We start from the raw sequence: 14,257 nt of genomic DNA on the forward strand, positions 1-14,257 counted from the left end.
GTGGTGGTGAGTTGCAATCTACGCCCTGGCAGCCAGATAGCCATCAAAACAGGGCGTTGATTTCAACTAGCGCAGTCCTAAAGTAGTTACGTTGGACTTCAGTCAGAAATATCTGATCTGCATGATTGTTCAGGGTCTATCGCTAAGGTGTATTAAAATTATAGGATCAGCAGGGCTGCCAGGCAACTGGCATTGTTTAAAAGGATATATGTATGGCAGCCTCTATATCCCTCTCCGTTCCGGAATCCATTAAGTCTGAACTTCTCCTCCATCCATCAGATCCTTCTCCTACATATCTCCCAGGTTTATATCTGTGATTTTTCCTCCATTTACCACCACTAAATATTTTCTCATGCTTATGTCTGACTTCTCCTTTTCATCCACCACTTCATCCTGAGCTCCCAAGTTTGCTTCTGAACTGGTCCTCCATTCACCACCAAATCTTCTCTCAGGCTTATGTTTGACTTCTCCCTTCTGTCCCCCACTTTCTCCTGAGCTCCCAGTTTGTATCTGTGCCTCTCCTCCATTTGTCACCGCCATATCTCTCAGGTCTCTATCTGAACTCCTCCTTCAAAATTTTTCTCTTCATCTCCCACGTTTATGTCTGACTTCTCCCTTCTGTCCACTTCCTCCTGAGCTCCCAAGTTTGCTTCTGAGCTGGTCCTCCATTCACCACCAAATCTTCTCTCAGGCCTATGTTTGACATCTCCCGTCTGTCCACCACTTCTTCCTGAGCTCCCAGGTTTGTATCTAAGCTGGTCTTCAATTTACCACCATCTGATTTCTCAGGTTCAGGTCTTACTTGTCCCTTCCAACACTTCTTCCTGATCTCCCAGGATTGTACCTGACCTTGTCCTCCATTCATCACCACCACATCTCTCAGGCTTATGTCTAACTTCTCCCTTTCATCTACTAATTCCCCGAGTTCCCAGGTTTGTATCGAAGCTCGTCCTTCATTCATCACTACCACATCTCACAGGTCTCTATCTGAACTCCTCCTCCATCCAAATGTTTCTCCTCCTCATCTCTCAAATTTAGGCTTGTCTTCTCCTTTCCACCACTTCCTTCTGAGCTCGCAGATTTGTATCTGAGCTGGTCATTTACCACCATCTGATTTCTCAGGTTCAAGTCTGACTCAGGTAGAATCTTGATAGCTTCTATCACTACTTTCTGAGCTCCCAAGATTGTACCTGAGCTTTTCCTGAATTCATCACCACAACATCTCTCAGGCTTATGTCTAACCTAACCCTTTGGTCCACCACTTCCTCCTGAGCTCCCAGGTTTGTATCTGAGCTGGCCTGCCATTCACCTCCATCTCATCTCTCAGGAAGGAAGAAGTAAGACATAAGTCTAAAGGTGGGTACACATGTCAGATGAAAGTCTTTGGAAAATGAAAGATCACAGACCAATTTTACCCCCTTTCATGTAGTATGAGAGCCATACCTACACAGTCTATTCTATGGAGCTGAACTCCCCATCAGATAAAAATCTTTGCAAGATGCTGCACACAAAGACCACTGTACACATGCAACAGATCAGTATCTGCAAAAGATCTTTTCCTGCAAAAGATCCATTCCTGCAAAACGCATTCATAGTCTATGATATCTGCAGATGTCGTACACACCTTGTTTAACGGACAATTATCTGTAGATCAGATCCACCAGGTTGGATCTTCAGATCGGCAGATAATTGTCTGATCTGCAGATGAATGTCCATTAAACAAGGTGTGTATGCGGATCTGCAGATATCATAGACTATGAATGCATTTTGCAGGAATGGATCTTTTGCAGGAACAGATCTTTTGCAGATACTGATCTTTTGTGTCTGTACAGCATCTGTGTGTTCAGCATCTTGCAAAGATTCTTTTCTGATGGGGAGTTCAGCTCCATAGAATAGACTGTGTAGAGTATTGCTCTCATACTACATGAAAGGGTCTAAAATTGGTCTGTGATCTTTCATTTTTCAAAGACTTTTATCTGACGTGTGTACGCACCTTTACTTCTTCCTTCCATCCATCACTTCCTCCTGAGCTCAGAGGCTTGTACCTGAGCTGGTCCTCCATTCACAACCACCATCACGTCTCAAGTCTGAACTCCTACATCCTAAAATTCCATCTCCTCTTCCTCTCCAGGTTTACAGCTTTGATTTTTCTCCCATCTACCACCATCATCTCATCTCCTAAATTGATGTCCTACTTCTCCTTTCCACCACTTCTTCCTGAGCTCCCAGGTTTGTATCTGAGCTGGTCTTTCATTTACGACCATCTGATTTATCAGGCTTATGTCTAACTTCTCACTTCCATGCACCACTTCCTTCTGAGCTCACAGGGTTGTGCCTGAGCTGATCCTCCATACACCACCACCACATGTCTCAAGTCTGAACTCCTCCATCCAGAAGTTCTTTCTCATCTCCCAGGTTTTTCCACCATCTACCATCATGAATTTATATCTTAGGTTTATGTCCGACTCCTTTCCACCTCTTCCTCTTGAGCTCCCAGGTTTGTATCTGAGCTGGTTCTCCATTCACAACATATTCTCTCAGGTTCATGTCTGAGGTTTCCCTTCCATCCACCACTTCCTCCTGAGCTCCTAGGTGTGTATTTGAGCTTTTTCCACATTCATCATGTTTATTATTACTATTAAGGATTCATATAGTTCCTTCATCCTTTGTGGTGCTATACTAACAAGATACAGACATGGATTATTATTATTTAGTATGTATATAGCGCCAACATCTTCACAGTGCTGTACAGAGCATATTGTCTTATCACTTGACCCAGTACCTCAATGCCAACTCACTGCTAGACCCACTGCAATCTGGATTTCGGCCTGCCCACTCAACCGAAACTGCTCTCACCAAAGTGGTCAATGACCTTGCTTTAACTAAAGCTGAAGGTAAATACTCCATTCTCCTCCTTCTTGACCTTTCAGCAGCTTTTGACACAGTAGATCATCCCCTACTCCTCCAGTCCATGGGCATTCACGATCTCGCCCTGTCCTGGCTTTCATCCTACCTCTCCAACCACTCCTTCACGACAGCCTTCAATGAGTCCTCGTCCACCCCCAACTTCCTCTCGGTGGGAGTCCCCCAAGGTTCGGTCTTTGGCCCCCTACTGTTCACCCTATACACATCCTCCATTGGCAAGGTTATCTCCTCCATGGGTTTTAACTATCATCTGTATGCAGATGATACCCAGTTCTTCCTCCACACCCCTGACATATCCACCACTACCATGGACAAGGTCTCCTCCTGCCTATCAGCCATCTCCTCCTGGATGTCCGCAAGGTTCCTGAAACTAAATCTAGACAAAAAACGGAATTTATGATCTTCCCACCCCGGCCATCCATGAACCTCCCAGATGTGCATGTCACTGTTAACCACACTACCATTCGCCCTACCTCTCAAGCCGGCTGTCTGGGTGTCACCCTGGACTCCGCACTCTCCTTCACTCCCCACATCCAAAACCTCAAAGTCCTGCAACTTCCACCTTCGTAACATCTGTAAGATTCGCCCTTTCCTGACCTTTGCCACCACCAAACTCCTCATCCATGCCCTCAATAATTTGACTACTGCAATGCCCTGCTGTCTGGTCTCCCTATGACCCGAACAGCCCCACTGCAGTCCATCATGAATACGGCAGCCAGAATTATCCACTGCTCCCATCGCTCCACCACGGCAGATCCCCTCCTAGAATCCCTCCACTGTCTTCCTATCCAGTCCAGAATCAGATTCAAGATACTTTATCTGACCTACAAATCTGTCCACAAAACCTGCTCCCCTCCAGTGACTAAGCATTACCTTGTACTCATACTGTGGTCTTTCTTGTATTCATGCATTGTCATTTTGCTGTATGTCACCCCTAAATATTGTCTGTAACCTAAACTAATGTGCAGCACTGCGTAATATGTTGGCGCTTTATAAATACAAACAATAAAATCACTTAACTGTCCCTCAGCTCTGAGTACTACCATCAACCACCTCTTACCCATCCCCCAGGTTTAGCTCTGAGTACTACCTTCATCTGCCACCTGTTGCTCATGTCTCAGGGTTAGCTCCGAGTACTCCCCTCCATCCCCTATCTCTTCTTCATCTCCCAGGTTTGGCTCTGAGATCTCCCCTCCATCCACCACCTCTTCCTCATCTCCTAGATTTGGTTCTGTGTACTCCTCTTCATCCTCCACCTCTTCTTCCTCTCTCCCAGGTATATAGCTAAACTAATTAAAGGATACCCCAACTGAAATGTGACATAATGAGATAGACATGTGTATGTACAGTGCCTAGCACACAGATAACTATGCTGTGTTCCTTTTTTTCTTTCTCTGCCTGAAAGAGTTAAATATCAGGTATGCAAGTGGCTGACTCAGTCCTGACTCAGACAGGAAGTGACTACAGTGTGGCTCTAACTGATAAGAAATTGCCCTTTTTTTTACCTCTTTCTTGCTCTCAGAAGCCATTTTCTGCTAGGAAAGTGTTTTATAGTTGGGATTTCTTATCAGTGAGGGTCACACTGTAGTCACTTCCTGTCTGAGTCAGGACTGAGACAGCCACTTGCATACCTTATATTTAACTCTTTCAGGCAGAAAAATAAAAAAAGGAACACAGCATAGTTATCTGTGTGCTAGGCACTGTACATACACATCTATCTCATTATGTCACATTTCAGTTGGAGTATCCTTTAAGGCATCTGAATTACATTCATTTTTATGTGCAAAAAAACGCTTCTGTACCTCATTTTGATGTCCATGTATGCCGTATAAGCGTACTGTTCTAACATCTTGTCACTATACAGGAACTGAATCTGAAAAAGGCTTTTTAGCTGAATGAAAGCCCTTTTTCTTTTAAGTTAGCCAATAAATTATAACATCCTGATTCAAAACTTATTGTTTTAAAATTTATAAATTTACACACGGTTTGGCAAGGAGCTAAATAATCGTTTCAGGGTAGTGAGATTAATGTTGTGAGAACAGCAAAGATTGTGGTGTGAGGATAATGTGGATTGCAATGTGAGAATAGCAAGACCCTACATGACTTCCTCATCGAGTACTCTGCACGACTTAACCCTACATGACTTCATCTACTCATCCTGTACTCTACATGGCACCACCTCCTTATCCCATACCCTATATGTCTCCACCTTCTTATCCCGTACCTTATATGACTTCACCTCCTCATCCCATACCCCACATGACTCCACCTAATCATTCCTTACTCTATATGACTCTACCTTCTCATCCTGAACCCTATATCAATCTATCTCCTCATCCTGTACCCTACACGACTTCACCTCCTCATCCCGTACACTACGACTCCACCTCCTCATCACGTAACCTATACCATTCTGTCTACTCATCCCTTACCCTATATGACTCCGCCTCCTCATCCCATACCGTTTGTCTCTGCAGTGTATTCTTTTTCATAAAACTCTGCCTGTGTCCCCCTAGAGCAGGGGTGCCCACACTTTTTCGCCTTGTGAGCTACTTTTAAAAATTAGCAAGTCAAAGTGATCTACCTATGTACAATTTTAGGAGCACACTTGTATATACAGAATGGAAAATATAGTGGGGTCGGGATCTACCATGAAGGCCTTCGCGATCTACCGGTAGATCGCGATCTACCTAATGGGCACCCCTGCCCTAGAGTCTCTATCTCTGCTGCTCCTCCACAGTCTCTGCTGCTTGTCTTTGCCTAGTACCCTGTTCCTCTTTCCTCCAAAACAAATATATTCTCCTTCGACCCTGAACTTTCACAGCACCTTGTTGGAAGAAACCCATGTCTTATCATATGCGGCCTTCCCCTTCAGACATAGGTCCCATCCATAAAGTCCCTGGTGCTACACCACATGTTTCTGCTCTCTGGTTAGCCTGCTTGCACTGCTCACTAGTTGTATTTGCTAAACTTTTCTTTATCTTTGCTGTTTTCAGTTCACGATGGCCTGTCAATGCCCAGACGATTTTCTAAACACGAATACCAACAATTCTTTGCAGGGATGCACAAGAAGTCTCTGGAGGCTGCAGAACCGGTGGAACGAGAGACGCCAGCCATACCCAATCCAGAAGTGAAAGAAAGAAGAGATGCTGAGCAGCCAATGCCCATCTCGGAGGAGGAACTGAGAGAGAATAGCATTGCTGCCCTGCGTGCTCGAGCCCTGGAGCATAGTGCCAAGGTCCTGAGAAGCACAAACTGTGACACACCAGCAAAGACTGAAAGTAGGGAGGAGGCAGATGATGATGATGGACAGACAGAGAGGGAGGTCCAGCAAGACTCAGAGGTCTAATATACAAAGACTTTGCGAAGGCTTCATTTCCCTCTTATCATGCATTTCTCTGAGAATGTATACGAATTCTGCACTAAACAGAGCTGGGTATAAAACAGACTTGAAGATTGAGCACGTCACTAAAGGATGCTTGTGGTACTTTCTGTACAGACTGAACCTTGCTGGAAGTGGGGGAAAAACTGCATGTTACAAACACTTCTCTGCAGTCCGTGCAGAATATACAACAAGAGCCCTCCCCACAGAACATACAACTACAGTCCTCCACACAGAAAATACAACTAGAGTCCTCCAAGCACAACATATAGCTAGAGTCCTTCACACAGAACATATAACTAGAGTCCTCTCCACAGAACATATAAGTAGAGTCCTCCAAGCACAACATATAGCTAGAGGCCTCCACACAGAACATACAACTACAGTCTTCCAGAGAGAACATACAACTAGAGTCCTCCAAGCACAACATATAGCTAGAGTCCCTTACACAGAACATATAAGAGTCCTCTCCACAGAACATATAAGTAGAGAGTACTCCAAGCACAACATATAGCTAGAGCCCTCCACGCAGAAAATACAACTACAGTCCTTCACACAGAACATATAACTAGAGTCCTCTCCACAGAACATATAAGTAGAGAGTCTTTCAAGCAAAACATATAGCTAGAGTCCTCCAAGCAGAACATACAACTACAGTCCTCCATACAGAACATACCACAAGAGACCTCCACGCAGGGATGGATCAAGACCAAGTTGCGCCTGGGGCAAGGTCAGGTTTTGGCGCCTAAAGGTCAGGTCTTGGCGCCTAAACTGCCATTCATTTTGCCGCCTTTTTAAGAATTCAACAAACTGCGCCTGGGGCAAGATACCCGCTTGCCCCCCCCCCTAGATCCGTCCCTGCCTCCACGCAGTCTTCATCTACCTCTTCCCCCCATATTACATGACCGTTCGATGACTTTGTGCTACATTATCTGCCAGACAGCTTCTAGCAGTCCATGTCTGAGGTTCTGTGTCCTGGAGTCAGTCATGTATATATGTACAGAATGTGAATGTTTCTTAGCTCAGCTGTTATTGTTGTGATAACTTTCTGTAAAATAAACCCAATGTATATATTTTATGAGGGTCCCCAGAAGTCTTTTCACACTGACCAAATTTCCAAACAATCCATTTCCCTCCTCCATCTTCAGTGCCAATTCCATGTGATCTATTTCCTCTCTGGTGCGACACAATCCATTTCTTCTCCAGTTCTGGTTCCACAGAATCCATTTCCTACTCGGTTCTGGTTCCACACAAGCCATGTCCTCCCTGGTTCTGGTTCCACACCATCCATTTTCTCTCTGGAGACGATTTTACACAATCCATTTCATTCCCGGTTCTGGTTGCACACAATCAAATTTTCTCCCTAGTTCTGGTTCCACACAATCCATTTCTCTTTGGTTCTGGTTTCACACAATCCATTTCTTCTCCAAATCCACATAATCCATTTTGCTCTGGTTCCAATTCCACACAATCCATTTTCTCTTTGGTTCCGATTCCACACAATCCATTTCCTTCCCAGTTCTGGTTCCACATAATACATTTCCTCCCCCATTTTGGTTCCACACAATCCATACCTCTCTTCTGCCGGTTCTTCCCAATCCATTTCCTCCCCAGTCAGTTCCACACAATCCATTTACTCTGGTTCCACATTATTCATTTCCTCCGTTTCTAGCTCCGCACAATACATTTCCTCTCTGGCTCCACACCATACATTTCCTCTCTGGCTCCACACCATACATTTCCTCTCTGGCTCCACACCATACATTTCCTCTCTGGCTCCACACCATACATTTCCTCTCTGGCTCCACACCATACATTTCCTCTCTGGCTCCACACCATACATTTCCTCTCTGGCTCCACACCATACATTTCCTCTCTGGAGACGATTTTACACAATCCATTTCATTCCCGGTTCTGGTTGCACACAATCAAATTTTCTCCCTAGTTCTGGTTCCACACAATCCATTTCTCTTTGGTTCTGGTTTCACACAATCCATTTCTTCTCCAATTCCACACAATCCATTTTCTCTTTGGTTCCGATTCCACACAATCCATTTCCTTCCCAGTTCTGGTTCCACATAATACATTTCCTCCCCCATTTTGGTTCCACACAATCCATACCTCTCTTCTGCCGGTTCTTCCCAATCCATTTCCTCCCCAGTCAGTTCCACACAATCCATTTACTCTGGTTCCACATTATTCATTTCCTCCGTTTCTAGCTCCGCACAATACATTTCCTCTCTGGCTCCACACCATACATTTCCTCTCTGGCTCCACACCATAAATTTCCTCTCTGGCTCCACACCATACATTTCCTCTCTGGCTCCACACCATACATTTCCTCTCTGGCTCCACACCATACATTTCCTCTCTGGCTCCACACCATACATTTCCTCTCTGGCTCCACACCATACATTTCCTCTCTGGCTCCACACCATACATTTCCTCTCTGGCTCCACACCATACATTTCCTCTCTGGCTCCACACCATACATTTCCTCTCTGGCTCCACACCATACATTTCCTCTCTGGCTCCACACCATACATTTCCTCTCTGGCTCCACACCATACATTTCCTCTCTGGCTCCACACCATACATTTCCTCTCTGGCTCCACACCATACATTTCCTCTCTGGCTCCACACCATACATTTCCTCTCTGGCTCCACACCATACATTTCCTCTCTGGCTCCACACCATACATTTCCTCTCTGGCTCCACACCATACATTTCCTCTCTGGTTCCACACCATACATTTCCTCTCTGGCTCCACACCATACATTTCCTCTCTGGTTCCACACCATACATTTCCTCTCTGGCTCCACACCATACATTTCCTCTCTGGCTCCACACCATACATTTCCTCTCTGGCTCCACACAATACATTTCCTCTCTGGCTCCACACAATACATTTCCTCTCTGGCTCCACACAATACATTTCCTCTATAATTCTAGTTCCACACAATACATTTCCTCCCCAGTTCCACACAACCCCATTTACTCTCTGGTTCAACACTATCCATTTCCTCCCTGGTTCTGGTCCTAAACAATAAAATTTCCTTCCTGATTCTAGTTCCACACAATAAAATTCCTCCCCAGTTCCACAATTCATTTCCTCTATGGTGCCGATTCCACACAATCAGTTTTCTCTGTGGCTCTGGTTCCACACAATCCATTTCCTTCCCAGTTTTGGTTCTTCACAATCCATTTCCTCCCTGGTTCTGGTTTCACAGAATCAATTTCTTTCCTGGTTCTAGTTCCACACAATACATTTCCTCCCCGGTTCCACACAATACATTTACTGTCTGGATTTGGATCAACACAATCCATTCCCTCTTTGGTGCCAATTCCCCACAATCAGTTTTCTCTTTGGTTCTGGTTCCACCCAAACCAATTCCTTCCCAGTTCTAGTTCCATACAATTCATTTCCTCCCTGATTTTGGGTCCACACAATCGATTCCTCTCTTCTGCTGGTTCTACACAATCCATTTCCTCCCCAGTTCCACACAATGCATTTCCTTCCCAGTTCTGGTTCCACACAATCTATTTCCTTCCCTGCTCTGGTCCTGCACAACTTATTTCCCCCTGGCTCTGGTTCCACACAATCCATTTCCTCCCTGTTTTAGGTCCACACAATCGATTCCTCTCTTCTGCTGGTTCTACACAATGCATTTCCTCCCCAGTTCCACACAATCCATTTCCTCTCTGCTTCCAAACAATGCATTTCCTTCCCAGTTCTGGTTCTACACAATCTATTTCCTCTCTGGTGCTGATTTCACACAATCCGTTTTCTCTTTGTTTCTGGTTCCACACAATCTATTCCTCTCTTCTAATGGTTCTACACAATCCATTTCCTTCCCAGCTCTGGTTCTGCACAACCCATTTACCCCTGGCTCTGGTTCCACACAATCCATTTCCTCCCTGTTTATAGGTCCACACAATCAATTTCCTCTTTTCTGCTGGTTCTACACAATTTATTTCCTTCCTGATTCCACACAATCCATTTCCTCTTTAGTTCTGGTGGTATCACACAATCCATTTCCTTCCCAGTTCTGGTTCTACACAATCTATTTCCTCCCCGGTTCTATTTCACATAGTCCATTTCCTCCCGGTTCTGGTTTCACACAATATATTTCCTCCCTGGCTTTAGGTCCACACAGTCCATTCCTCTCTTCTGCTGGTTCAACACAATCCATTTCCTCTCTGGTTCCACCCAATCCATTTCCTCCCCGGTTCTGGTTCCACACAATCCATTTCCTCCCCAGTACTGCATACACACAATCTACTTTAATGCCTGATGATGGTTCCACATGACCTTCTTCAATCCACAGTGTTGGTTCTGTGCCTATAGCAAGCAGATGGCCGCTGATGCACCTGTAATACCATAATCGCTGGATTTCATAGACAAGAGACCTTTCAATGACTCCACTGCATGCTGGTAAATGGTGAACATAGGGAGTTCCCTGTTGTAAATTATGAATCCGTCCTAGTATGTTAACGTGACATACAGCTAAATTCTTCAAATTACTACATTAATGTAGCGTTACATTCCACACAGTACAAAAAGCTGACAAATCCCAAGCCCATGGCCACATGCTACACGATAAGTACAGGGATAGCCGTACACTATATGTTACAGAGACGGGCATACACTGCGTAATGTACAGACAGATGTCCATTTGCATTTATCTGCCACACAAGATGTTATTTCTGTGTAATGAAATTCCATCTTTCAGGATAACCTCTTTGCTCCCTGCGCTGGCTGTCACATGACTGCAGGATGCTGGTAACAGTTTGTTCAGTAGCATTAACCTAAAGCCCCGATCCTCAATCCCTCCAACCCATAGGTGAGGCATGTGGTGCTACTACAATAAATCCTTGTACAATTAAACCTTGTAAAACGATATGATAAATGCTTAAATAAAGTAGGTGAGTATGTGGAGAATAGTTCGAAGACACACAGGTACATAGTCAATTAACTTTTCCCCTCTAAAAAATATGTTTTCAGGAGCTGGCAAAGGAAAAAAAAAAGTACTAAAAAGGAAAAAATTATCAAACTTTTTGTATTATCTTGCTTGATGGGGTCTTAAAAAGCATTTTACTGATAAGGTGTAAAATTATCTCATGTGAGTAAACTCCATTGATGCTCGGATACCCCCAATCACATATTCGAGTGATCACAAATTCGACTCTGCCCACTTACGAATTGACTCATGATCACAATCACGAATAGAAAAGAAAATGTGACTCAAGTGCAGTTTTGAGTCGAATAACCGCATGTATTCACGATCACGAGTAGTAATTCGTGATTAAAAACCCGCTGACTTTAGCGGTTAATAGAAAAGCGCCCTTACATGCTAGGAACACCAAATTTGCAGATATCTTAGGAAGAACAGTGGGAACAAGAGGAAAACTTTTTTTTCAAAAAGACCTTATAGTTTTTGAGAAAATCGATTTTGAAGTTTGAGGAATAAAGTATACATGCATAAATAAAGTTTAAATGCAGTAAATAACAGTTAATGTAGCAAACCCAACGGTAGTGTAAATTTACATATATCAAAAGAAAGAGCAATGAATTTCATGAGCCGCAACGCTTTGGCCAGGGATTGCTATACATACTGTATATATAAGTATAGCAGAGCTCAAAGAGACTCCGAGCACCTCTCATGGGCATACCTTTAAGAGACTCCGACCAGTACTTAAAGATGCATACCTTTCTGTAGCTTGTGCTCTCCTTTTTCATTTGATGCCTGAATCGCCATTCTATACCAAATACTTTTTGTTCGATTTCAATGTAAAAATCGTGGCTGCCATCTTGGCTATGTTATAACTTCCGGGTCACCCCTGTCTTCTCTGTTAGAGAAGTGCATCACTGAAGGACATCAAACAAATGACAGCGCTCATAGGCTGCAACTGAATTGTAGACCAACAGAGGCATGCAAAGCCCCACAGGAGCTAAATACATGCATTGAATGCAAATCAGATGCAAATCATGTACTAGTCCTAATCTATAATTTGAATGCAAATTGAAGCACATGGATGCAGCTAGTCAGAAGTATACTTACATGAGTTTTGTACAGCAGGAGACATTGGCAGCGCTTCCAAACAGAGGCTGCACCCGAATTGACTACCTGCAATAGATGTGCAGAGCTCCACTATGTGGACTAAAATACACAACATGCATTCAAAACAGGTACAGCAAAGGAGGATGTTAGCTTCAATATAAATAATATGTGCACAAATGATTCCCTATTAGACTTCCCCACGGCGGTGACGGGTCCTCTCAGGGAAGACCTACCGCTAGTCTAACGATAAAAACACAATTTTTTCCTAGTGCTGCTAGTCTGAAAGAAGCAGGAAGAGGAAGTGACACGCATGGCCATTGAACAAGTGAAGGAAGCAGGAAGAGGAAGTGACACGCACGAATATTGCAAGAGGCTCCTCCAGAGGGGCCATAGCACAACTTTGTTAGAAGTCGTCTGGCTTAAAGGCATACCCATGAGAGTTACTCGGAGCGAGCGCTGTAATAATAGCGCAGGAGATTTGGGCGCAGTCGGATCCACCATAGACAGTGCACTGTGAGTAACTTCAGCCTGAAGTTGCTCTTAAGACACTATAATTCGGCCTCCAGCAATAGCTGGAGGCCGAATTATATCATTCCCCACAATCCACGTGGACGTGGAGGGGGAATAGTATTTATGCCGCCGAGAACTTGTTCAGCAGCAGGATAAGCCATATACCTGCTGTGACCTGCGCCCAAGTCTTTCGGCGGCCAATTCATATGTACACGCTTGGAGTCCCTTTAAAGCATCTTTTTATTTGGCTCCAAGGCTCCCCATTGGTCTGTTAATACAGCCTTGGAGCCAAATTCAAAGATACTTTAGCTCTAGTATAGCAGGGCTGCGTCGCTCTCTGTCCTCAGTGGCTCCCGGCTCCACTCTCCTCCCAGCTCACCGCACCAATAGCACCCACATATGCTGTCACCCTGGAGCACCCATAGCACCCTCATTTCTACTGGGAAGGGGGTGGGCATCTGGGGGTTACTTTCTTAAAGGGGACTCCCAGATGTTACCATGAACCCCCCCCCCCCAGGGAGTCGGCGACTCCCACCTCCTCCTGGTGCACTGGAGGTGGGGAAGAGCACCTTGTCCATGGATTGGACAAAGGCTCTGGGGGAGAGGGGAAGGCTTGACCCCATTTTTTTTTTCCTACCCTCTGAACATAAAAAAAAAGTTTTTAAAAATAGGAAGAGATGTCAGAGATTTTTTTACACCATATTGCGGCTATCTTTTCCTATTTTTTTTTAACCTTTCCCCCCCCCCCTTGTTCCCACTATTCTCCTTAACGTATCCTGCATATTTGGTATTTCTAGCATGTAAGGGGGCTTTGCTGTTAACCGCTAAAGTCGGTGGGTTTTTAATCACAAATACCGACTGGTGATCTCAAGTAACTCGTGATCACGAGTCGGTAACAAGCTCAATCATGAGTGTGTTCGTGATTAGCATTCTTGATCGAGAGCCGATCACTAATGCAGATCACTAATGCCTATTACTAATGCCTATTACTAATGCCAATTACGACCTCGTGATTGCAAAAAAACAGCTTGTGATTACTCGTTACTCATGATCATGAGCTCGTGATGAGCATCCCTAATTGAATAAGGGACATTGGGGTTAATTCACAAAGCTTACTTATTGGCGGCTGATCAACCATCTGTTTATTATAATCGTATTGAATGAAAATCAGTGCTGCCAAGTGCATGCCCGATGGACAATTTCGAGCCGAAACTGGTTGCATTAATTGGTCGGACATGCTGCAAGATCTCAGGCCATCGTGGTTGGCCGGCTGCACGGCGGTAACTGCGAGCTATATCGGGATGAGCGACGAAACTCCATGGCGATGTTCAACTAATATATACGTTTGTGCATGTATGTGCATTTATATATTAACTG

At 44.5% G+C, this 14,257-nt stretch overlaps 1 protein-coding gene across 2 annotated transcripts in view; it reads left to right on the top strand.

Moving 5' to 3' along the window:
• VSX2 (visual system homeobox 2) overlaps positions 1–7,376 on the top strand; it is a 50,122-nt gene extending 42,746 nt beyond the window's left edge. Inside the window, exon 5 of one of the 2 annotated variants that reach the window (XM_068252207.1) lies at positions 5,922–7,376. In XM_068252207.1, coding sequence (XP_068108308.1) covers positions 5,922–6,274 — 353 coding nt within the window. In that variant the 3' untranslated portion in view covers positions 6,275–7,376. The remainder of the gene's footprint in view (positions 1–5,921) is intronic. The other variant, XM_068252208.1, reaches the window with a different exon arrangement.
• The last annotated feature ends 6,881 nt before the right edge of the window (positions 7,377–14,257 follow it).

This window comes from Hyperolius riggenbachi, chromosome 9, assembly GCF_040937935.1.
Source record: "Hyperolius riggenbachi isolate aHypRig1 chromosome 9, aHypRig1.pri, whole genome shotgun sequence".
Classification (NCBI taxonomy): domain Eukaryota; kingdom Metazoa; phylum Chordata; class Amphibia; order Anura; family Hyperoliidae; genus Hyperolius; species Hyperolius riggenbachi.